The 25,610-nt window shown below is 47.5% G+C and overlaps 1 protein-coding gene and 1 long non-coding RNA gene across 4 annotated transcripts in view; one reads left to right on the top strand and one right to left on the bottom strand.

Moving 5' to 3' along the window:
• Positions 1–1,692: 1,692 nt before the first annotated feature.
• The window catches only part of BICDL1 (BICD family like cargo adaptor 1), a gene marked incomplete at its 5' end in the record, with an annotated part of 50,468 nt that continues 26,550 nt past the window's right edge, over positions 1,693–25,610 (bottom strand). Inside the window, 8 exons of the mRNA XM_082491817.1 lie at positions 1,693–2,006; positions 6,152–6,272; positions 10,427–10,557; positions 13,856–13,999; positions 15,167–15,385; positions 15,695–15,874; positions 16,889–17,035; positions 19,105–19,221. Coding sequence (XP_082347943.1) covers positions 1,806–2,006; positions 6,152–6,272; positions 10,427–10,557; positions 13,856–13,999; positions 15,167–15,385; positions 15,695–15,874; positions 16,889–17,035; positions 19,105–19,221 — 1,260 coding nt within the window. The 3' untranslated portion in view covers positions 1,693–1,805. The remainder of the gene's footprint in view (positions 2,007–6,151; positions 6,273–10,426; positions 10,558–13,855; positions 14,000–15,166; positions 15,386–15,694; positions 15,875–16,888; positions 17,036–19,104; positions 19,222–25,610) is intronic.
• LOC309678693 lies at positions 1,884–23,664 on the top strand. 3 transcript variants are annotated; one of them, XR_014269775.1, is made up of 7 exons: positions 1,884–2,393; positions 6,385–6,503; positions 8,422–8,596; positions 11,745–11,861; positions 16,895–17,131; positions 21,671–21,748; positions 22,047–22,471. It is a non-coding gene; the product is annotated as an uncharacterized lncRNA (long non-coding RNA). The 3 variants fall into 3 exon arrangements; XR_014269774.1 differs by lacking the exons at positions 1,884–2,393; positions 22,047–22,471 and adding an exon at positions 23,594–23,664 and having other exon boundaries at positions 4,235–6,503; XR_014269776.1 differs by lacking the exons at positions 1,884–2,393; positions 21,671–21,748 and having other exon boundaries at positions 4,235–6,503.

Raw genomic sequence — 25,610 nt, 5'->3', positions numbered from 1 at the left:
CTTAGAAGGTGTTTGATACCTAATTCTAGCAGAAAGCTTGTTACTGTAAATAGTGAGCAGAGATAGCAGCTCCCTGTAGGATGGTGTTTTAGCACCTAAGTTGCTGAGCAGGGCAGAGCTGAATGTGTACCAAGCTCTGGCTCCTGTGGGACAGCGTAGGCAGTAGCCTCTTTAAAGCAACAGGGAAACAAATTAGGGCCTGGGGGTATTGTGAGCTGGGAGAATGTGTGAAAATTGCATGGCAGCAGCAGGACATCTCTGAACTTAGGCTGGAGTTCCTTGCTGGTTTATGATGGTAGACTGTGTTAAAGAGAAGAGCTGTAAGGTGCCCATCCAGTGTGTAGGGAAGGTCCCTACTTAAGTATTGCAAGATTTACAGCACCGCTGTGTGCACGCACCAAATAAGTTACGTTCCTTCTCATTGATCAAGTCACGCCTACAGCAAAGTGGGTTCTGATCATCTTCAGTCAAAAGGAGATTTAGCTATCTGCTTGCTGAAGGGCTGAATAGTAAATGACCCACAGGCAGGGCAAATACTCATCATTTTTGTCAGACCATAGCTAATGTTACTGCGTGGGGCAGAGCAAGCTGCAGAATTTCCAGAGCTTTGTAGACACACTAATTGCCTTTGGCTTTAGTGAAAGTAGATGCCTGCATGATTTCTGAGGACCAAGTCTGCCAACCCAGCGCCAAAGACCTACTGACATCATTATAGGTATTCTTTCAGTGAATTATTGGTTAGGCTTTTTGGGGACCTATCCAGTTTAAAATCATAGAATCATATAATCGTTTACGTTGGCAAAGACCTTTAAGATCATCAAGTCCAACCGTTAACCTAGCACTGCCAAGTCCACCAGGTTTGGCAGGTTTCTTATTCTGTTTGGGAGGGGTACGTGGCTTTGGGGAAAGGCGTGTGACTTGCTCAAGCTCCACAACTACCTTTGGCCATTGGGGGGACAGTAGGTGCCCCAGGACTGAATATCCACAACTCTTATCCAGTGTGTAATCTGTTGTAGATGGTCAGTCTCTTGGGGAGAAATCCTTAATATTCTGTGTAACTACAGACTCTACAACTCATCTTTCTAACAGGAGGGAGCTAGAGAAAACAGTAACATCAGCAATCTTACAACTGCCCAGATCTGCGAGGAGCCTGGATTGCCAGCGAGGGGTGAACAGCTACGCAGAGCTGCAGGGGAGATGGTGCCCAGGCAGGATCTGCAGTGAGGGCTCAACTTCCATCACGGAGAAAGCTACACTTGTCAAAACACAGCCATGCTGGGGCCGGAGCGACTCCAGTCTCAGTGGGATGGATGAAGGATATCACAGCTGCCAGGACCGAAGGGCGGTATAAGTGACTCCTCTCTCTTCTCTTGCATTCAGCCCTCTTCTTCCCCCTGTCCTTGCTGTGACAGCAGTTCTCAATCCCCTGCGCTGCTTTGTCTTGGGGCTGCTTGTTTCCTTCTCCAGCATGAGAATGCTTTTAAGACAATCAGATTATTCTTCACAGCAGAAACTGGACTGTGTCAAAGCGCCTAAAATATACCCTGAAGTTTATCACTTCATTTAAAGAATAAGAAAAGGTTTTTTTCTATTAGTATCACATTGTCAATTTGCAAATCTCCAATTTGTGTAAACATTTGTTTCGGACCAGGTGCAGTGTAAATAGTGCAGAGTCTCAAGGGTTAACTCCTTTGCCCCCTTCTTTTTTTCTTAGTGGATCAGAGTTGGGTCCATCCGCAAGCTGGGCAGCTGTTCCACTCCCCATCTTGAATCTGGAATTATTGGAGAGGTTTCTCTTTTTCAAACTAATTTTTCTTGAAAAAGGAAAAGAGACGGTTCCCTTCTGCCCCAACGGGCTCGTCCCCCTGCTGCTCCGGCCTGAACACGGGGGAGGGTCTGGCACTCCGCTTTGCGCCGTAGCCACTGGAGAAGGAATAAGCAAGCTGGCTCCATTCCTTCGGGTGTTTGTCCATCAGCTGCTGGTCAATGACCCTGTGCATGTCATCCTGTGGCAGAGGGAGAGGAGAGGGTTGTTAGTGGCAGTTGATGCTCAAAGGGAGCTCATGCAGGGTTGCGGCTGATATGGGTGTGAAACGTGCTGCGATGAGATGGAGGAGGGATGATAAGAGATGGGACAGGTCTAGCTCCCCACCTGGCAGCAGGCTCAGCCTTGTGTGCTGCCGTGAGGCCTTTTCGTGAGTGAGGAAAGTAAATCACACAATTCTGAGGGACAAATTGCTCAGGTGGTCTTGCAGAGGAGCATCCTGCCTGTTTGGGACTCTGTGACACCCCTAAACTATGTTTCTCTGCTGTCTGTAGCTTGCAGGTGTCCCCTTTGGAGGGAGAAAAAAAAAAAAAAGAACAAATTCAGCTGAAAGGAAATACCAGAAAAAGTAAGGGTGTCTGTCCTGAGCAGGTCTATGTGCTTGCCATGTGGAGCAGGTAGGCACAACAGAGCTGCCTGCACAGCCACTGTTAGTGGGGCTTCTTTGGGGAAGGTGCCGCCAGGAGCTGAGGGGCTGGGGCCCGGCATGGGCCCACCAGGCCCCACGTGGGTTTTCCACCAGATTTACCAAAGAGAACTGCGCTTGTCCCTTAGATCCACTCCTTCCCTAGAGCCAGCAGAGCGGTGGAAGCTCTCTGACAGTTTGGCACGAGCAGCTGCACTGTGGTTTTTCAGATGTACCAGAAATGCTCTAGTTTCGTCCATGTTTGCAGCACAGTGAAATTGCTCTACACAAAATAATTAGTCAGTTATGTTGCCACTAATGATGTGCTACTGTGTTCCTTGAAAACCTGGCTACCAATTCTACAAATTTTAAACCTTCAAATCCATTATTTCTGCTATAATTGCATATTTAAACTGTAACTTAGTGAAAACGTGTGTACACAAACTAGCCCCACAGGAGAAATCAACTGTTCTCCAGCAGCTTGGTCCCCGAGCAGGACTGAGGGCACTATTTGGTGAGAATAAGGATGCTCTGGATGGGCTGTAGTGGTGGAAGTGCTCTTCATTCAGCACCTTGTGCAGGGCAGCCCATCAAGGCAGCACTGAGACAGAATGGAAAGTGCTGCCATCGCCCAGCAGGTGCCCCAGCTGCTCTGTAGCTCAATGTGGCATAAAACCAGCCAACTTGGACTGGAAACTTGAACAATGGCTAATCTCTTGTTGCAGCGTTTTCTGCAGGGGGAAGGACTGATAGCAATGGCCTGTACCTGAATTTAGTATGGGGACTCTCCCTGGGGGAGCAGGAGGGTGCAGAACTACGTGGACTGGGGAAGCTTTGGATCTTTTTAGAGCAGGACTGGAAAGGGGAAAGACAGAGGGAGAGTTGAAGAGGTTAAGGTGAACATCAGGATTAAGGTGAAACAGGTTTCCAGAGGTGAAGCTGCCACATGAAAATGTATAGCACTTGGATTTTGAAGGCACCTCTTCTAGCAAATGAGGTAGGCACCCAGGCTCCAGCATGGCAGATCTGTGTCCTTGGTCAACCACATAACAAGGGATGAGTATGATTCTTATATATATTGTTTTATATATATACACACAAAAAAATATTATCTATATAAAAATACAGTATATACTATTGAGAATGCACTGCATTTGGGTCCCCGTCTGTCTGATGCGTGAATCAGAGCACAGCATTTGCCTGTGGAGATTCAGGGTAGATTTATGCAGCAAGGCTAGGGCAGAGCTGTGGTCCCTGTCTTGGCACTAGGCAGGGGCACGGGAGTGTCTGGGGACATGGTAGGAGCACAAACACTAGTGGTACAAGACCCATCTGATAAAGCGGTCTCATAAAGATGGATAACACGGTATCAGTGTGTTCTGGGCAGGAGTTTCTGCACTTTGCAGAAGGGGTGAGGCTGAAGGAGGTGCAAATGCCATGTATCCTCTTCGTGAGCAGGAGCTGGGCTCCCTTGCATGAGATAAGGGTTTGAGCTCCCCAAGGCGACCTCAGAGGCTGGTGGCTGCGCTCTGTTGGCATTGCAGCATTTTCTAGCGCAATGGGTGCCCCTGTTGCTATTGCGCTGAAGCCACTGAGCTCTCATTTGAGAGAAGTAGCTCTCTTCACTTCCAAGTTTGCTCCATATTCCTTCCCTACTGTCAGTAATGCCACTCTTGCCCCCAGTCAGGTAATTATGAATACCAGGGGGGGTCAGATTAGGCATGGAGATGAGGTGCACATCCACTCCTGTGCTACTTCCGTGCTAGGCTTGGATGTGTGGGATTTTGCTTGTGGTGTATTTTATAGCCTATATGATTATGTGTTTACAGAAAACTGTAATCTTCTTGATAGTCCTTGGTAAATTGCAGACTAGAAGTGTGCAAGAGCAAAATTATATCAGATTAAAGCCTCCATTTATGCCCAGCTAAAGCAGAGAATCTCATTTTATCAGAAACATTCTGCTTTTCAAAATAGTCCCCAAAATTAATAAATCACCTGACTTGTGTTTTGCCTCTGTGGTTGAGCTTCTGTTCTGGGGACATTAGGTGCTTGGAAACTGTTTTGCTACTGTGTAATAATAACACTAGGTAGGTATGTTGGAGACAACTTTCTCCAGTGCTAGTGGGTCTGATCCTCATCTCGGAGAGCTGATGGGAGCAGGATTGATGTCGCTGTATTGCTGCAATTGGACAACATAGTGTGAAGTGAGAAAGCAAACAGCTGTTGTTAAAACCCTATGCTGGGGATATTCCAGCACTAAATACTAAGCGTACTAGTGAGTAGGTCTCAATTTATACCACCCATCCAAACTGAAGCAGAACTTGGATACAGACAGCTCCTATGCAGAGCACTGAATGTCCAGATAACAAGGCTGAGAAGTAAAATCCCAGTTTGTATTTCAAGAAGTTTTCCAGATACTAGATATGCTGAAAACAGAGGATTAATGATATGTGTGCCTCAGCCTGGCTTTCCCTGTGGTGACCTGGGGGGTAAAGCCTCACCATGGGGTTTACGATGCTGCCCCTTGTGCCGTGCTCTGGTGCTGGACTGGGGCGTATATGTGTGTAGAATATTGGTGGGTGATGGAGAACCCCCACTGGCTGCTCTTGGCAGATGATGGTGAGGACAGAGACAGATGTGGGTGCTGGTGGCAGCGAATGGAGCAGGTGAGGAGATGGCAGGTGCTTGACGAGGGTGCGGGGAGCTCACCTCAAAGGCAGGAGGGGTGTACGACTAAAGCTGTTGGTACAGGAACTGAGAAAGGCCACTAGATCAGAAACCAAAGGAGCCAGATAGTAAAAAGCCCTGAGGAAGCAAACTGTAAGCAGGAGAAAAAAAAAAAAAAAAAAAGAGAGAAAAAAAAAAAAAAGAGAAACGAAAACACAGTGGAGTTGAAACAGGAGCGAGGTTGTACGGGAGAGGTTTCTACCGGTCAGGCTGGTTGTTAGTAGAGTTGGGATCTTGCATAGTCTGCAACAAATTACTATAACTGGCCCAGATCTTTCCTCTTGAATCTGCTTGTTTTCTATTAAAGTGCTAGATTCTGGGAGGAGAGAGTTTTGTCTGCTCTCAAGGGCCTTCTGCCTTTACATGGATTTTCCCCACTGACCTCTAGTAGAGCATCTCCAGGGCAGCTGCTGAACTGCTGTGGGGTTTGGGGTTTTTTTCACCTTGCTGGAGAGCTGGGATTTTAGCTTCTCCATCTTGCTGGATCTTCTGAGTTTATGAAAACAGTGCAGCTATACCACGAAACAATCACCACAACCTCTCTGTCTCTCACCTTTCTGTTCCATTATGGAAATGCAAAGATGTGCTGTGCCCACATGTCCGCAAGGCTGCGCCTACCCAGGGACGTCTCCTGCATGGACACCTTCCCTCCCTGGGCCACAGCAGGTTACTCTGCAAAGTGTGTTACCCGTGTTGCACGCAGCCATGAGATACAGTTTGTTTCTCCATTTTAAATGGGTATTCCTGTACAATTAATTAACAGCTCACAGCTGAAAAGCTGTGAGCAGTGGAGGGCTGTGTTTCACCCCCTGAGCACTACTCATCACTGGCTCCTGCAGAGCCAAAAGCAAATGCTCCTATCTGTGGATGCTCGGGTTGAGAATGCAGCAAACCCACAGGGAGGAGAGGAAAGTCACCCAAAGGTGGCCATGTGCCACCCAGACCCTGCCCTGTGGTGACCAGGGACCACTCACCTGCCAGGCCTCCAGCTGCTGTGAGAGGTTCACCTTCTGCTGGATGGCATCCAGCAGCTGGCTGTTGAGGGACATCATGTCGATCTTGCACTTGGCCAGCTCCACCTCCACCGCGTTCTTCCTGGGGGGGAGAGTGAGAAATTGAGGCATGTGAGATTTTTTTTTTTTTTTTTCTTTTAAGGAAGTGTTAAACATAGCCTTGGGGAGAAGTCAACAATTTCTTTCATTGGCAGGTCCCCAATTCCTAAGCTGTTCATCTCCGTTGTATTCTGGACAATCTATTCATCTGAAGAGTGAATGAGAACTGTTACTATAAAACCAGCACTATTATTATAAACCCAGTAGATTTCTGGTAAGCACACTATGAAGAATACAAAAAGACATCCAGATACGCTGCTGTGTAAGATAATATAGTGTGCCTGGATAACGTGCAGGATCTGCCATTAAAAATGGATCTACATAGAAATATTTTTTCCTTCTGTTTAGTAATGTATAGGAAAGTAAATGGTATGTGCTAAAAACCAAATGCTCTGTGTCTGATTAGACTGGGGAAAATGTGGGCCATCTCTGGAAGGAAACGGGATACCTGGTTACCTGGGATATGGAGAAGGCTGAGGTACTCAATGACTTTTTTGCCTTGGTCTTCACTGGCAAGGGCTCTAGCCACACCAGCCAAGTTGTAGAAGGCAGAAGCAGGGACTGGGAGAATGAGGAAGCGCCCACTGTAGGAGATGATCAGGTTCAAGACCATCTGAGGAACCTGAAAGTGCACAGATCTATGGGACCTGATGAGATACATTTGCGGGTCCTGAGGGAACTGGTGGATGAAGTTGCTAAGCCACTATCCATCATATCCAGCAACTGATGTCATCTACCCAAACTTGTACAAAGCATTTGATACTGTCCCGCACAACATCCTTGTCTCTAAATTGGAGAGATACAGATTTCATGGATGGCCCACTTGGTGGGTAAGCAACTGGCTGGATGGCCGCACTCAAAGAGTTGGGGTCAATGGCTCAATGTCCAAGTGGAGATCGGTGATGAGTGGCTTTCCTCAGGGGATGATATTGGGAGTGGCGCTGTTCAATGTCTTTGTTGGTGACATGGACAGTGGAATTGAGTGCACCCTCAGCATGTTTGCTGATGACATTAAGCTGTGTGGTGCGGCTGACACACTGGAGGGAAGAGATGCCATCCAGAGGGACCTGGACAGGCATGAGAGGTGGGCCTGTGCAAACCTCATGAAATTCAACAAGGCCAAGTACAGGGTCCTGCATGTGGGTCGGGGCAATCCCAAGCACAAATTCAGGCTGTGCAGAGAATGGATTGAGAGCAGCCCTGAGGGGAAGGACTTGGGGGTACTGGAGGATGAAAAGCTGGACGTGAGCTGGCAATGTACACTCACAGCCCAGAAAGCCAACTGCATCCTGGGCTGCATCAAACACAGCGTGGTCTGCTGGTCAAGGGAGGGGATTCTGTCCCTCTGCTCTGCTCTGGTGAGACCCCACCTGGAGTACTGCATCCAGCTCTGGGGCCCCCAACATAAGAAGGACATAGGCCTGTTGGAGCAAGTCCAGAGGAGGCCACAAAGATGATTAGAGGGCTGGAGCACCTCTGCTATGAGGACAGACTGATGGAGTTGTTCAGCCTGGAGAAGAGAAGACTCCAGGGAGACCTTAGAGCCCCTTCCAGTACTTAAAGGGGCTCTACAGGAAAGATAGGGAGGGACTCTTTATTAGGGAGTGTAGCGATAGGATGAGGGGTAACCGTTTTAAACTGAAAGAGGGGAGATTTAGATGAGATATTAGGAAGAAATTCTTTACTCTGAGGGTGGTGAGACGCTGGAACAGGTTGCCCAGAGAAGTTGTGGATGCCCCATCCCTGGAGGTGTTCAAGGCCAGGTTGGATGGGGCTTTGAGCAACCTGGGCTGGTGGAAGGTGTCCCTGCCCATGGCAGGGAGGTTGGAACTAGGTGATCTTTAAGGTCCCTTCCAACCCAAACCATTCTATGATTCTATGATCACTTGATCAAAAAGTTGCAATATAAAACAAACAAACAAACAAAAACCCTCAGAGTACAACTGCTTTCAGTTTGGACTTGGACTGAAGGAAGGAAGAAATGAAGGAAGAAAGTTTATCACAGCATATGCTTTTTAAGAATCACAAACTGTTAAAATTGTTTGAATTAAATGTAATGTTTTAAGGAAAGCTCCCAGTTTCAATGGGGTTGTACTGGCCCTTGGGAACACCACTGCTGCATTTCTTTCCAGGCATTTGGTGGCCAGCGGGCATGTGACGCCATGACCAAGGTTGCCCAAAGAATGCTCAGTGGCTGAGATGTTCCAGCTTCTACTGGCTAGTGGAAAGGAATTACTCTCTAAGAAGGAGCAATTTCCTAAGCTGCCCAAGCCAGGAAATGCTGCTTACCATGCTGGGAGCACACAGGTGAGCACAAACCTTAAATTTTCAATTAACTGCTATGTGATAGGAAACCATAACATGACTTGCTGGGAACCATCTTTCCTTGCAGACATTTTTGGGTGAAATAATCGCATCTTATTAACTGTAGCTAATTCATTGCCTCCTAATAGCCCCTTTGTTCTCCCCTACAGAAGAGCAATTTGGGAATTTGTGTTTATATTCCAGGTAGCAGTTGCTTAACACCTCCTATTATAGGCTCCTCTTTTCCCATTACTTCCTGTGTTGCCAAACTTCAGCTTCAAGCTAAAAATTTTCCATGCCAGATGTCTGCCTCAGGCAGTGATTTTATTTCTGTTTAGAGTTAGGGTTTTGTGTTTTTTTTTGGAGGGCTTCAACAAAAGTGATTTAACCCTTGAGATGCAAGGTAGGAAGCATATCACGAGTCTCCCAGACGGCTCACTGCCTGGGAGCAGCCTGCTCAGTCTGTGGAGGGATGCTTTCATTTCCAGCAACAAGACGCTCTTGTCTGCTTTCACTTGCAGCCGCTTTCTGCTCGTTAATTACCCGCCACTCACCCATGCACGCTTGTCACGTCCCCCTTTCTCTGGGCTCCTGCCGCTGCAGGACAGTCAGCCGTAAATATTAGTGCTTTGTCCCATAGGGGTCATTAACCGCTGTGGAGAAGCTGTACCCTTCCACTCCCGGCTGTGGGTCTGAGCACCTTAAATAGCCTTTTGTTGTGAGGCTCCTCATTGCTGCTTGGATATTACCGGGGGATTTATCGCGGCGGCAGCACGTTGCCATAGCCACAGCAGAACCAGCAACCCACACACACTGGAAATGTCAGAACCACCTCTCTGCACCCGGCAGTGCAGCTGGGATGCTCCTGATTTTTGCCAACAGATGGAGGTGTTACAGAGGACAGCGATGGGAAACTGGTAGCAGGCTACCCAGGCAAGAGCAGCACGGATGACTGGGTCACTTAAAAAAAGAGTGAGGGATTGTGCATGCTGATTTAGCTCCCCACATCCTCAGAGGTGCAATGCTCTCGTGCTCCTCCTCTTGTTGAGGGCTTGAATATTAGGTGTTTCTATAAGGAGATGGACTGGTGGTGTCCCGGCCCATCTGCTTATTGAAGAGATTATCAGATGTATCCTTTCTATCTGGAGTACAGGGGGCTGAAGGTTTCTACCCCTCTCCTCAGGACAAAGAGTGCTCAGGGCAGTGTGGCAAGCCCAAGCACAGAGCCGGGGAAGTAAAGTATGGGGTACAGGGTAGCAAAGCTGCACAGGTCTGCAAGGAGGATGGGGGAAATAAAGAGTCAAAACAGTGGGAGAATCCTGATAGGAGAAACAGAGGATTACAGGACTGGAGATACAAAAAGACCCTGGAACAGGAAAGGAGAGCGTGCAACCAGAGAAATGGTTTACGGAAGAAGCCCAAGCAGGGCTGTAATGGCGATTGGCAGGAAAGCAGGGTTGCGTGTCTGGAAGAGCAAAAGAAGAAAAATATGACAAATAGGGCAGACCTAGTGTTTCCATTTGGTTCCCTGAACGCCTCTCCTCTTTGCTGTGACTCAGATCAGCACTAGGGATGGCAAAAACATGGTTCATAGCATCCTCCTAAGTGCCCCAAATCCTGCCATGGGGCAGCTCCAGAAATCAACATCTCATGCCCTGCTCTCAAGCTCCTGGCAGCATTTCCCAATGCCAGCAAAGCCAAGACTCACTCTATTACTTTGTAACAACTACTGAAATTTGTGGAGGGTAGGAGAAACCCACCTTGGAGGCATCTCCTGCTAAGGCTCTCCATAACTGCTAATCCAGCCTGGCTTTGGCTGTTCATACCACTTACTTGGCAATGGCCTCATCTCTGTCCCTGATGGCCTGCAGGAGCCGTTCACTTGTCTCCTTATCTTCAGCAGCACCTCGCAGCCGGTCCCGTTCCTCCTTCAGTGTCGTCATTTCCACGCTCAGTAGTGTGACCTGTGGGCAGAGGAAAGGTGTGAAACCCAGGGTTGCTCAGATATTTTCACCACGAGTAGGGGGCGTGGAGGGGAACCACATGGGCCAACCTGGAGGCTGAGCTTCCATGCTTGTAGAAGCTGTGTCTGCTGGAAAAGGACTGTTAGTGATGGTGCAACCCCCCATGAAATGTGCCAGCTCACCTTGGGACGCTGACAGTGCCAGTCTGAGCAAGATGAGTCACCAGGACAGCCTCAGTAACACGCAGCAACAGCATTGAAGGCTGTGCAGCTGTCCGGGGCAGGACCCGCCTGTGACTTTGCTGTCACTATGGCATCAGCGCTAAAATATTGCCCCTCTCCAAGTGATTTGTCTTGTGCATGTGTCCTCTGAGTCTGCCTGTTGTATTCTGATCTTTCCAGGGTTAAATTATTGTGAACATCATTTAGCACCAAAGAAGAGTTTTTGGAGGGGGCTGTTATGTCTCTTGAAGTAGTATGAAGCTGAAGACAAAGGATGTGAAAATTCCCTTTCACGCCATGGAAAGTGTTACTGGCACATCTTACAATTTTAATTAGACTTTAAAATATGTGTGGAGCCTTAAATAGTCTGAGAAATGATCTATCATTTTGGTCCTGTGCAGAGTGAGTTAATAGGGTGTGAAATCATGCAAGGATTGCATTAGCACAGCTTTGCAATATTTCATACACATTTAATTTCTTTGTCTAGGGCACACACATGCTCTGTTACGCTACTCCACCACCTGGAAACCCTTCCAGCATTTGACCCACCTCCTTTCTCTAAATGCAGCTCATAGTGCTTGAATCCTCAAAGAAATCTTTAAATAGAGGGCAGACAGTCAAAAAGGGCTCATCACATCAATGGCGTGGGAGGATCTGCTGTTAACATGGCATGGCTGGGTTGGGGGCGGAGGGGGAGGAGGGTGCGAATGCACCCTGTCTGTGTGCAGAGACACCCCGCTGTGTGCTGGGGCTGCCAGGGAATCGGGGAGCTCTGCCTGAGCTGTGCCCTCCCGCAGCCCAGCATGGGACGCACCTCAGAGAGATGATATGATGGAGGGCAGTGGTGGGAGGTCTGTGAAAGGTGCTGAGCACTTCTGAAATCCCAGAGGACATTGGATCAAGAAGCCCAAAAACCTGCGTTTGGGGATAGGTTTGGGGGTTTAACTGGTTTTGTCTGTGTTTCAGGAAAGAAAGGGATGCCACAGTGGGAGGAAATGGACCAGGCAGAAGGTGTGAAACTGCTTTCCAGTGGAGACAGAGGCAAGGGTGACTCTTGTCTCCACCAGCTCACCTTGCTCTCAGGTAGGAGCAATGAATGTTTGTCGTGCTACAAGGTCCCAAAAGCCATCTAGGAGTTCCCCTTTTATTGTATCAATACCAGTGACAGCACAGAGGGATGTGGAGGCAGCAAAGCACTGCTGCCCCAGATGGACCACATTTCCACATGCATTGATTTTCTTTAGCACTGACTGAAGAAAATGTTGTCTTTTCTATGGGAGATTAGGATAATTATTAACCTGGAGCAAGTACAAGGCTGGGTTATGGGCAACAGCTGCGGGAGCCGTGTACTTGCTGTGTGAGGCTGGAGTGCTTCTCCGTGAGCAACATCTGCTGCATTTGTAGTTATGCCCAATCTTTCTCCATATAACACAGAGGTGTGAGAAGAAGGTAAGAGAATTGCAGTCTTCCTTTTGCTCCCTAAATATTCAGAGCTTTGGTAGTCAGACACCCCTAAAAGCAGAGATAGGGGTCCAGACTTGCGATCCGGGGTGGGTCCTCTGCTCCTTCCTGGCTGGGGAGTTTGGGAAGATCAGTCACAGAAAAGAACAACAAAGTGCTGCTCCCTCCTGGTGTCCTGTCAAGGCCTCATGTGTAAGGAGATGCTGCATCCAGACAAGCAGGCTGGTGTACGGATGGTCGCTCAAAATCTGTGAATAAGCCTGTAATGGTTTCTGTCAGCGTAGCCAAGTTGCAGTGATCAAGCCCTTGTCTCCTCCATCTTAGGTGTGTTTAAGGACAAGGGAGACCTGTGGCTAGTGCACAGGGCTATGGCAGCATGGCCAAAGGAGCATCCGGGCTCATGACTCTCTGGGGGCAGAAGTTTGGACCCTCAGAGGTGTCTCCTCTGGTGGCCGTGTTGCTGAGAGGAACAGTCCTCAAGGAAGGACGGGTGCCAGGGCTGCTCCCTCGCTGCAGTCTGCTTCTAATCAGCTGCTTTGTCAGCAAAACTGATTTCCATCCTTGTACACGTGCAGCCATCACTGCCAGGGGTACTTAATGATGCTCTCACTTTTTTCTTTGTCCCCATGGTGGGAGCTCCCTTAGCCCTACATAAGGCTGTCAGACCCCAGGTTGTGCTGACTTTCTGAACAGGGATGTGTTTTCTTTTTTCCTTCTCCAAAGGGGTACAGTGAAAGAGTGATACAGCGCTGCTGGCAAGACCAGACAAAGGCGTTAAACCCATTCCCTGCTCCAATGCAGCTGATGCTGCACAAGCAGCTGCACAAAAGGCTGCCTCTGCTGCAGCCTCCAGATCCCCTCCAGTGTTTGCAGACTTGTCCCATAGAGATAGGGATTGCAGAGCATCTCCTTGGCTGCCTGTATCCATTTGCTGCTTTTGGCACAGGACCTTAGACACAGACGGTGCTACCTTCAGTGCGGATGCAGTGTGATTCTGTGCTTTGGGTGTGGTGTTGTTTTCAGGGTTGGACCATTCGTTGCTGTTGAGATTGTCTTAGCTTTAGCTGGTCCCTGTTGGCCCTGGGGTGCTGCCTGGTGCCAGGCTAGCCATGATAAAGATTCTCTGGGTGTGCATTTATGAGGGTTTTGTGATGCTGCTGAGGAAGGCGGTGAACCTTGAGCCATGCACAACAAAGCAGCACTGTGTTGTCCACCCAGCAATTGCCTATACCCCTTATGAGCATCTAGTGCAAGTTCAAGTACCTATGAGTTTCCCGTACCCCATATCAAGTAGCCTCGTACTTTGGGAACTTCTGCTGAGAATTTAAGCAAGACAGGTTGGCTGAAAAGCAGATTGGGGGAAAGGTTTAAAGGAACTTTGGCTGCTTGAGATGATGTCTGGGATGGGCCCCAGACAACTTGTCAAAAACACTGATCCTAAATGCATGAAGCCTCTGCACTGGGTTTAACAGTCTCCCTCATCCAATGGTTTTGGGTTTGGCCCATATCCTCCTGGGTTATTTATCATGTTTACCTCTTCTATGGAAGACAAGGCACATCTTGGAGGATGAACACTGGTGTTACAAGACCACATGCAAAATGTGGGAATTGCTAACCTGGCTGTGCAGTCGCTGCAGCTCCTCCAAACTCTGCCTTAGTTTTCCCCGTTCTCCCTCCATTAATTCCCTCAGGGCTCGTGAATCCTCACTTGTTCTCCTGATCTGTTCCTCTAAGGTGTCATCGTCGCTTCGTCGAGAGCTCTGAGAGCGGGAGAGAAATCTCTTGCTCAGATTTCACTTTAAAAAAGGCAATGGCATTAATTTGATACTGGTTTAGGATGAACACTAATAAGCAAGGAAGAAGTAAGTGTGAATGTGACTGTGGTAGAGTTTTGATTTTGTTCCCATATACCGCCACAGTGGAAACATGCTCAGCCAAGGGTAGTGCTTCTGCACATGATAAACAGAGCATACAGACATGTTCTCACCTTAGCATAAACCAAATTTACAGAGACCTGCTGACCACTTGGTGACATATGGCTACAGTCTCCGTGTTTGTAGACCTTTTTCAGGACTTTATTTTTTATTTAACAAATACAACTTCATCTCTATGCTCAGCCTTCTTATGAGCTGCTACAGGTACCAAAATGAGGAGGGTGGGTACTCCCATGTCGGTCTGCAGTTGCAGAGTCTGCACTGTCTCCCTCACCATGGCAGCTCAATTAAGACATACTGACAATGCAGCCAACTTGTGGGTGACGGAAATAGGCCTGGTTTGAGCCATTGCAAAAAGTGAGGTGTTTTCTTGTAATTCTGTGCTCCTGTGGATGCTGAGCAGTCCCCCATGCCATCCCCTTCTCCCCAGCAGCCCTGGGGCCATATCCCACAGACACCATCTTGTGTCCTGTGACCCTCCACCTGTCAATGGATTTGAGTCTGGCAGCTCTTGCCAAGACATTTGTGCTCAGTGTCAATTTGCAGGGGCAGAACCTTCCCACATAGGGGTTAAGAAGTTTTTGTGATACTATTGCTAATAAAGCAAGGTTGGGAAAATCTTAAGAGAAATAACTGAACTGTGATGTATAAGACAATCTGCAATATTTCCACGTAAAAGCTCCAACTTACGGCAAATCTCAAAGAAAGCCGACTTTCATTAATTTTCTGGAATGACTCCCAGACCAATTGTATGAGCTTGAAACTTATGGCAGTTTCACCACTGAAAGCTGAAACCCCATGTACTGGCTTGGCCCTTAGCTGACCATTTGAGACACATGGAGTCAGCTATGCACTGTGAAAGCCCATCTCTGTGGGCCACAGAGGTTTTCTCCGAGACCGGGGACTTCAGGACCCAGCAGGAACCTGCAGCAAGCTCTGTCACCTGGGCAAGGGGACATGCACAAGCCAAGGTCCCCTGTGCTACCAACTTACCGTGGAGTCTGCCCCATCCAGCACATTTTGTATCAGTCTTTTCAGCTCGCTGAGAGCTGCCCGTAGGCTGCCAGCTGGGACATCTTTGGCTGATGAGGTTTCTGAAGACTCATCCATGGAGGAGTCTGTAGAGACTGCTGAGTCTGCACTGTCGTTACCTCTGAGATGGGAGCAGAGATATCGCACTTGGCAATATGCTTCCCAGAGCTGTAGTCTCAGCTAGAACAAGAAAGCCTGACATTAGCCTGGGACATCAAGGCTATGGAGATCCTCCTTCCATGTGAAGTGAGGCATGTGATCGCCAAACCTCACAAATATTTGTCTAGCTTGCTACATTGGTTTTGAAATGGGTGCAGAGATTTACTTTCATATGGTCAAAAGGGTGTTGATACCAGAGCTGAGAGCACAACCCCAGTTTTCTGGCTCTTGGTTCAGCTGCAAATCCAGATCAAATGCATTAAACTCCCTTTCCCTCTCTGGCTGGTCACAGAGGTCCATGGGCTTTCCCAGGAACCAGAGGACAAATACCTGTTCTCGTTCTTGTTCCAGCTCCTCTGCCTCCATGCTCTGCTCTATCTCAGATAGCAGGGACGTGCTGGTTGCGTTGACATTCTGGAGACTTCTCTCCTCACTGAGCTCTTCTACCTTCCCCTGCAGCTGCCGGTAGGACAGCCGCACCTCCTGCAGCTCCAGCTGGCTTTGGTGCAGCTTGCAAAGAAAATCAAGGAATTTGTCAAGGAAGCAGGAAAAAAAAAATTAATGGAGGTGATAGGGACTGGATGAATCTCTTGGTTTGTGAACGAGCTGAGAGGGAGGAATGGGTGTCACGAAAGAGGGTTTCCAGCCAGGAGGAAAGTACTGTTGGCTGGTACTGCTATTTATTGGAGCTTAATGATCTCCAAATGTCATTAGACACTGTTTAGACTCCAGAATGTCCTGAAAGATAAAAATAGCAGGTTAATCAGCACTAAAATGAGGAACATTGTGAAGAATTTGGGACTCAGGCAAAAAAAAAATTGCTGAAACAACACAGCAGGAAGTGAATCCAAAAAGAAAAGTAATATAGATATGTTTTTTAAAAAATCTATACACATATAAATACAAATATATATTTTAAAAGGGGAAAAAAAAGATTCAGGGCTGTTTTGGAGAGCTGGGGATCCAGTGGCTGTCAACCCACAGAAGAGCAATGGGAAAGTCTTGCTCTCTACTAAGATGCCTGAAGCCACAGAGGTTCCAGCTTGTTTTCCAGGGAGTGACGTTTGGTGACACATGGCTACAAACACCATGGGGCTTGTTGGGAAACCATCTGAGCAGCGAAAGCTACGAGGCCAGTTACTGCCTTCTGGGATGGTAGGGTCTAAAGAAGTCCCTTCTGAAGACGATTCTACTATTAAAAAAAAAAAAGTAAAATGAACTGCAACCAGAATTCTTTGCTTCCTTTTACATTTCTCGCATTTCCCCAGCACCCTGTACCACTTCCTTGCTCAGATCTCCCTCCCAAGCTGCTCTTTGCTGTCAAGATGCCCCATTGTGGCTCCTGTTGTCTGTCCCTAAAGGTAACACCCAGGACTTTGCTTGCTGCTATGCTTACATGAGCCATTTCATCCTTCCAGTTGTTTTGTCTCCCAGTTCCCGATTATCCTCCTGGTCAATTTTACCCCAATGCACATCTTTTACTCCATTTCCCCCCTCTTCTCTGTCCCATTGCTGCTTTCTCACCTGCAGGTCCTTGTCATGGCTTTGTCTCTCCAGGATGAGGACTCGGTCCTGCAGCTCCTCCACGGTTCCCTGGAGCAGATCATTCTCCTCCATCATGGCACTGAGGCGATGCTCCAGCTCCCGCTTTCTGTCCGTCAGCATTTTGATCTGCAGAGGAAAGAGAGGCAGTGTCCGCACTTTCCAGGAAGCAGAGAGGAGGGAAATCACATTCCCAAGAGAGAAATGAAACAGCAAAAAGCAAAAGTATGCACAAGCCTATTCTGCACCTGTATGACAGAAACTGTATCTCTGTGTGTGATTTAAAGCTTAGGAAGGCTCTGAAAGGAGACTCCTCCTTCCCAAGGCTGCAGGGGCAGCTCCAAAGAGGCTGGGTGTGCATTGGCAGGAGGCCAGGGTGCAGTCAGAAATGTCCAAATGGACCAGCCCTGCCCACCCCTCGTATCTCAAAATTTGCAAGGCTGTGTAAAACCAGTCATTTTTCCTGGCTGGTCCCTAACTGAGCATGGTGGCATTTTCTCCTCTATGGGTGCTGGAGACCACAGGGTGAGCCTGCGGGGGATCCTGCTCCCTGCAGGTCTGTGCCACAGCACTGCCCATACACTTTTCTTAATTGCTGCACGTTTGCCAGGTCCTCACCAGGGATTTTTCTGTCTTTTTACTTGTGAATACTCCTTTCTGTGCCATGCTTATTTTTAGTCTTCCAGTGATCGGTTGCCTTTAAAATTGGTTCATTTCTTTTAATTGTCAAGGGCAGCGATTTCAGGTGAAGGGGGACAATGTGCCAAGCAAAACCTCTCTGATTCAGTTAGATGGGAACAGTGCACAGGATGAATCAGCACTAGCCAAGGTCACTTCTTGTTTAGCCAAGAAAAAGGACCCTTTTTCCAGATTACTACGCACAGGACCTCTGGGGACTGGGTATGCCATTTACCAGTCCAGTATAACCGTAAATATTCCCTGTGGTCTCCTTTTGATTCATGGACCATAGACAAATTCAGCAACTTCCCACTGCTTTCCTGGCCTCTTTGGGACCTTGTCTCTTTGCTGCTTTCCAGGTTGCTGGAAAGATTTGGCTGCATGAAGGAATATTAGCAAAGTGTGTGGACTTGCTATTTCTGCAGGGTAAAGGCTGCTGTAGGTATTAGAAAGCTGGTCTTAGGTGACTAATGGTTTCTGAGATGTTTCTTCCCACCACCATCATGATTTGCGTGGGTTGGAGAAAAGGATGTGAGAAAAATAAGAGGTATAATACAGAGATTGCATCTAGAGTTCATATTTGGTTATCAAACCAGTAATGAACACCCTGTGAATGACTGCGTAACAGAAAAACCATTGCTCTGCCGTGGGCCCTGGACCATAGGAAGGGCACAGGGGGAAAGGAATTTGGAAAGCAAGAGATAGGAAGGAGGGGAGGAGGCAAGGTGAGGCATGCATAGTGGCAGGCATGCACGATGACAGCAACGCACACGCGAGCAAACCCCTTCTGAGCCTCTATACTTACTTCAAGGACCTGCTGCTCCACACCAAGGGGAGGGGCAGAAAAGGCGAGGGACCAGCAGGGAGCAGGTGGGAGTGGGAGAAAAGAAGAAATTGAGAGATTTTAGGAAAAGTTCTTCCATATAGCTTATAAATTAAAAAAGCGGTAGGGTAGTAGAGTTGGACATCATCTACCACTCTGGTTCCTGCCTGCATGGTCTCCAGTGTCCCCCATCAGAGAAGGGAAGAGGAAGGAAGGAAGGAAGGTAATATCATTCCCACTAATGTACCAGGGCTAAAACAGGGAGGGACTCCTTGCTTTCCCAAGTGCGTGGCTCAGGCGGGAGAGGATTGCTGTTTTCTTTGCAAGCATAAGAAACAGAAAAAAACCCAACCCTTACAGACCTTCCCACCACGCCCCAGTGTTTAATCTGTACTGGGCAGCAGCACTGCAAGAGGACAGCCATGGTTTAGCTCCTGGAAGATCCTTCTCATCCGTTCATTTTGCAGGCGTGCTTGTGGCCGAGGCAGCGGTGGAAGCTGGCCCATGCCACCCCAGCAAGCGCAGAGTTGCAGCAAAAATCCTCACTGGGGAAGTCCTTTGCCACACTGCTACCATGCTTCTCTTTGTTTGCTCCAAGCAGCAGGTTTTGTGTACCCAGTTCAGAGGAGTTCATCATACAAGTTAAAACAGCCCTGGCCACCTTTTGAAGCAGTGAGGCAGAGCATGGGTGACTCACCTCAGCCTGGAGACTCTCGAGCCGCACAATGTGTTGGCTGCTGGAGGAGTTCTTCTCCCGAAAGTCCTCCCGGAGGGTGTGGACCTGCAGGGAGAGCTGCCGCTCCACCTCTGATGCCTGCAAGCAGACACCAGCTAGTGTTACCCAGTGGGGTCGTCCCATACCAGGAAAGCAGTTATTTCCTCCTGCCCATGGGAAGATCTGCCCCAATATGACTTCTGCACAAGTCCTCATTTTGGCAGAAACTCTGAAGCCTGCAGTCTGGACAAGGGAAAAGCTCATCCTGTATGGACATTGAGGAGGATAGCCATTTAAACCATGTTGATTTTCCCCTGGGCAGCCAAAGGGACACAGCCCATAATTTTCTTCCATTGCAAAATAGCATGATGACTCCCATGCCCTACAGGGAATTTAGTTTTTCTCAAAAATGGCAGCCTGATCAGGGTAGAGGAGGAGACCAGGCCACTCGCAAAGGCAGAGGGGAGGCAACTTCCATAAACCCCAGGAAACACTGCTATTAAGTTTACACTGTCTAAAGCTCTGAACATCTTTGGCACAGCTCTAAAATAACAAGTAGCCTTTGCCTCTGATTTCTGGCTCCTGTCAGGGCCAGACGGAGAAGCATCCGCTCCACATGACTGTCAGTGCAGGATCGCTGGGCTTGGCCCTCTTTCCCTTTTTGAAGGAGGGATGCCCCATTTATGTGAGGCGGTTTGAGGACAGTGGAAAGGCCATTCCTACCTGCAGGATGCAGACTGCAGACAGCCTGTATAAATGACAGCTTAGACATGTTAACTACTCTCCAGACAGCTTTATGGCTGATTTTTACATGGTGAACACACTTGTTTAGGCTTGTAAGAGAACATAAGGTTTTTATGACAAATCCCTAATGAGACAGCACAAATGGATGGTTTTCTATTTAATTAGCCTCCATCAGGTTCCATTACACTTAGGTACAGACCTCCCCCTCTGGAAGATTAGCTGGAAGGGAATCGATCCCCCTCAAGAGGTGGCATTGCTGTCCTGCTTGGGACACAGGCAGAGCTGTACGTCCAATGGCAGCAGCAGCCACAATGTCCTAGATGGGGAGGTGAGATGGGAGGAGGGATGGGGGCAAGAGGAGAAAACTGGCATTGGGGTCAGCAGCTGTGGGCAGGTTTAGGAGTGCATCCTTGTGTCTGGCAAATTTGGGTCAGGATTTGACCCAGGGTGCTCTGGCTGACAGAGAGCCCAAGGCAGCAGCTCCACCAAAGGGTGCAATGACTTTGCCCTGGCAGCTTGTGACCTGAGGAATGAACACAGAGACCCAGGCTGAGCTGCCCACAAAGGCAACACTACCCCCTTTTCAAAATAGCCCCTTATTTTGCACAGTCTGCAGCAAAATAATTGAAATCAGAAGCAAGAGTTAAAAGACTCTTCTGGCTCCATCAAGTGGAGGAAACTCTGGTTGCCCCCAACACTGCTTGCTTGCAGGGGCAGCAGAAGACAGAAGCGCATCCACCAAAATCAGCCATGCTCTGACCACTGGCTTCTGGAATGAGAAATGGTTTCCAACAATAAAATAATCCTGTCTACCAATTGTTTTTTGGTTCCCTTCTTATCCTGGATTGGCATAACTGGTCTTTTCCCCTTCTTTAAAGCCTCACATCAGAGACCTTTGCATATTGCCGTCACCTCATTTATTTAATAATGTTTCCTTGCAAAGGCAGAGTACACAAAACATAATGATAGTGCAGCACTATAGGAAGGGGTTGGTTATTTTTCTTCCCTTAAGCAGCTATACATTTCAAAGCATCCTGAGCAGCTATTAATTGGTGACACTAAAGAAGATGGATGGATTGTGCTTTTTTTGAATGATTCACTTGCTTTTGTAAAGACTGCTGAAACATCTTCATGCTGAAATACTCCGCAGGAGCTATCAAGGATGAAAAAGCACCAGATGAAAAGTACCGAAGGATTTTGCCTGCAAGATGCTGACCACACTCCCAAGGAGCACAAGTGGTACCAGATGAGATGACAGACCAGTATTTGATGGTTAACTGTGTAACATAATTTATATGCTAGAAAAATTCTATGTACAGACAGTGTGAATGTACAACATAGCAATAAGAAACAAGGGAGTGTTAATGGCATTGTAAAAATCCCCAGTAAGACAATATATAGCTGCTGTTGCTAGTTCTGGTCCCCATGCTCAGATAGGAGCAGGTGAAGGGATGGGCTGCAAGGGTGATGCAGATCGTGGAAAGTCTGTTATATGAAAGGAGACTAAAAAAGGATGGCTTATTTTATCTCATGCAATGAATGCTGAGAGAGGACTCCCTATAAATACATCACAGATAAGCACACAGAAGGGAGAAGCGCTATTTAAGCAGATGCACAATTTTGGCAGAAAAAATGACATGAATAAACTGGATAAGAGTATATTGGGTGTGCAAGTAGGAAGATTTCTACATTTCCAAGGAGCTGCAGTAGGATTCCTCCTTCTGCACCATTACAGTAGGAGAAATGGTGGCAAAAATTAATTTTGTGATGAAGCTGGATCACTTTATCATGTGGTTTCTTTCAGAGGGCTGCCTACGGCAGAAGGGAAATGAATTGACCTCAAAGGTCCTTTCTGGTACTAGACTGCTTGCAGGACTATAAGGTTTGTATTCACCAGGTTTAAATTACCATCTGGAATTTACCAGCTTGCTGCTCAGCTTATATGCTTACACATTTTATTCCCGCAGTTATACCCCATATGAAGTGAAGAAAGGACTCAGTTTTAGCAGACAGCATGTTACAGTGTCACCTCAGCGTACACCATTCACATTCTATCTCATGCAGTACAGAAAAGTAAAAATAATACTTTCTTTAGCCTCATACAGCGCAGCATACTCTCTCTTACCAGCTGTTTAACAGAAGTAAACAGAAATGACTGTTTAATGTGTTTCCCTCCACAGGAGAACGAGGAAAAGCCTTCATCCAGTTCTTCTAGATATGGAATGGTTGATACCTTTAGTCTCACCTTTGCAAAGATTTGATTTTTCATAAACATGAAACGAAGTCTTTTGAGCTGAGCTCTGGTCATGGAAATCCCCTTTTCATGCTGTATTTGTTTCAGAGGTTATTAATACTGCTGCCGAACTTCCCTTTCTAATTGATTATAAAGGCTAGATTTTAACATCAGTTTGCCTTATTTTATGGAAAACCACCTTGGCAGTGTGCAGTATTTGTCACACTTTATGGTGTATTTTCATACAGCATCTACCTGGGTTCTCCACACTGCTGTGCATGTGTGCATGTGTACATGTGTGTTTTAAACCATGTGCTCACTACTGGTCACTTCTAACATGCTCTTTTACTTAGTGTCATCAGAAGATGTAACCTTCTATCTACATTTTCCCTTTATTGCTCAAATAAGCTATGGCTTTTGATTAATTAAAGTGAGTTTCTTCTGCCTCAGCCAGTCTGGCTCTACTCTCATTATGCAAACTGTAGTGTTTTCTCTTCCCCATCAGTGTTTTCCTAAACATGAAAAGCTAAAACCTTTTGTCATTACATCAATCATTTAGCGATGCATTATTTTTGCTAGAGAAGTAATATTCTTTCCAGAAAGGCAGACATATATCGAGCAACATCATAGCTTTGCTCTGTAGTTAAGAAAGAATTAATTTCCTGGGTATAGGCAAATTAGCCAACACAGCCACCAGGCAGAGTTTGAAACATATCTGCAAAAGTGTAGACATCAATTCACAATTAGATATATTCAATCAACTGTGAGATTTGTTTTCTAGACTTCAGGCAATGTTTAGATGAGATTTGGGTAGTCCAAGAAGAAAGGAAGAGCAGGAAGACATTTTGGCCTCTGCTCTAATTAGGGGTTTTTTTTCATTGCAAACCTGATTAAGTTTATCTCATGATTAATTCTGAAGTGCTAAAATACACAAAACGGTGTAGATTTTTGGCAGAAAAGTATGGCTTATTAGTTACAATAACTCCATGAGGTTTAACATCTGGAATAAACAAGCAATAAATTAAATAAATGTAAATAAATTGGAGCACTGACGCTCCTGTGAAGAAGAGATCTTTGAAATGTTTGGGATGGACTGTGAGAAATGAATGGCCTGTAGGTTAGTCTCATTCAAAGAAATCCCTCTTTTGGGGGGAAGACTCGCTAAATAAAACTAACTGCATATCAAGCTGTAAGTCAGAAAGAAAAGGAGAATGCAAAAAGTTTAATAGACTGTAGCTGGGTGAAGAAAGCAATGTTTCCAAATTATTTACTTCTACAAACAAGATGATTTAAATTTAACAAAGCATATTGAAGATTTTCTTTCCTAAAATAGCTGCGAAAGAGAAGTCCTAATTAGTGCTAAATTTGTAACGCTCAGGAGAGCGTGTTACCCTTTTTATTAATTTGCTAATAGCTGAGTTCAAGGGACTCCCTGTTCCCACTGTGGTACCATTAACACTTCAAACCACTAATCACTGCCTCCCATGGCTTCAGGTTCCTGGATTCCCAGCTCTTCTCTGGATGGAAAATGTATTTGGCTACTGAAAAAGCAAACAAAGGAGGAAACAACAAACATCTTGCTTTAGAAAAATAATTAAAACCCCCCACATTAATCCAGCTGCTGAGAGAAGCCCCAGAGGATCGGGATTGCTGCCGTGCCACTGCAGCCGGCATCCCGGTGGGGGGAAACCTGGTTTCTGGGCTAAGGGACCCATGCCAAGAAAGCAATGAGGCTGTGGCTACTTTCCAGCCATAAGCAAACCCCCTATATTCTGCACACGTGGAGGTTGCCCAGTTTGGGAATCTTTGAGACCCTTTTACTGAAGCTTTTAATTCAGGTCAAATTGAAATTGTTACTCGAAGCATTATTCTATCCAGGAAGGTGCTTACGTAATAACGGCCCTCACCGTTCATCCCCTTTTGAGGGCTTCAGTTTGCATGTGCTGATCTGCGGGCAGAGAGGAGGGATTCCCCGACGGATGGCCCGTGGGACGCCGCCACGCCGCGTGTGGAGAGGAGCAATGGCACTGCGGTGGGTTGGCCGGCCACCCACCCAGCTGCTCCCTCACTCCCCCTCCTGCACAAGGCGGGGGGGGGGGGGGGGGAGAAAATAAAGTGGAAAAGCTTCTGGGTTGAGATAAAGACAGGGAGCTCGCTCACGCAAATCCAGAGTAATTTGAAGTAAAAACAGCGACTGGCAGACTGGCCGCGGGGGCTGCAGGGACCTCTCCCTGAGGAGAGGCGGGGGCTGCTCCGTGCCGGACACAGCCGCTTCCAGACGGTTCTGCAACAGCGCCGCTGCAGGGCACGGCTGAGCCTGTCAGCGCGGCCAGCGGCGCTTCTGGAAAAACGAATTCAAGGAAGGACAAAACACTTTCTGGCAGCGATGAGTGAGGTAAAAAGTGCGAGAAACAGTCCTGTGAGCACCAAGATTGGCGGGGGAGGAGGAGGGGGACTTGACTAAGCCTTCTCCAGAGGACCTTTTCCCACCGGTCCCCAGTGCAGCGCAGAACATTGGAGCTGGGGAGTGTTGTGCATCATGGCTGGGGCCAGCATTGTCCCCATCTCAGCCAGACGATGTGGTGGGGCCAGATCCTCCTTTCCTTGCCTCGTCCCTTGCTCTGCTGCTGCCCAGGTGTGGGGAAATTTAACTATACAAAGCATATGGCAGCGTGGTCCTGGTGTGAGGGCTGTCACTGTCTGCAGGAGCTGGGTGGAAAAATGAGAATTCAGGAAACCTGCAACACTTCCAAAATATTTTGCCTGTAGACTTCCAACAGAGACCATTAACATTGGTCCCATGGGATATTTTTAGAAAAAATGGATTTTTAAGACTGTAAAAGTGCTAGGATAGTGCTATGTAATATATATTCCCAGTATTTATCCACCATCTACAAGCAGACTGGCGGGTGGATTAAAGACCGGTAGCCAGAGTGAGTATTTCTGCTCAGCTTTTGCGGGTAAGATTTACTTCCTAATGCAGGTTTCCCTCTGCTCAGGAACCATCTCTGCAACCTGCCATCGCACCCGTCAGCCCACTCCTGCTGCTTCGTTTTGGTAAGATCTGTGAGGTGGCCGCGGTAGGGACATGCAGCACCCAGCCTTGAGGGGTCCTCCCTGGGGCCCAGCACTGAAGTCATACATCTACATGAAATTGAAAGCTGGATGTGGCACACTGTCACCTTTTTCAGTGCAATTCAGGCAAATTACTTTGTATCTGGCATTTGGTGCCTTTGTACCACACTTTTACACTCAGCTGCAGGCCTCCTCCTTGTTATTCCCTCTCTCTTTTTATTCAGAGGATCCAATAAATCCATATCTGCTTAGACAGGAGGGTTTGATTTTGTGGCACACCGCCTGATCTTTGTCACAGCCGTACAGGCTAATGAGCCTTCCCTTCAGCGGGAAATGGGCTGATGTTGTAGAGCACAGGCCAGCTAGATTGGCTGGGGGGGGGGGTCCTATACTGACAACAGAGCAGGTGGACAAAAGAGGAAACAAATGAGCATTT

The sequence above is a fragment of the Vanellus vanellus genome (genome assembly GCF_965231255.1).
Source record: "Vanellus vanellus genome assembly, chromosome: 16".
In the NCBI taxonomy this organism is placed as follows: domain Eukaryota; kingdom Metazoa; phylum Chordata; class Aves; order Charadriiformes; family Charadriidae; genus Vanellus; species Vanellus vanellus.
This window is presented reverse-complemented; position numbering and strand designations above follow the sequence as displayed.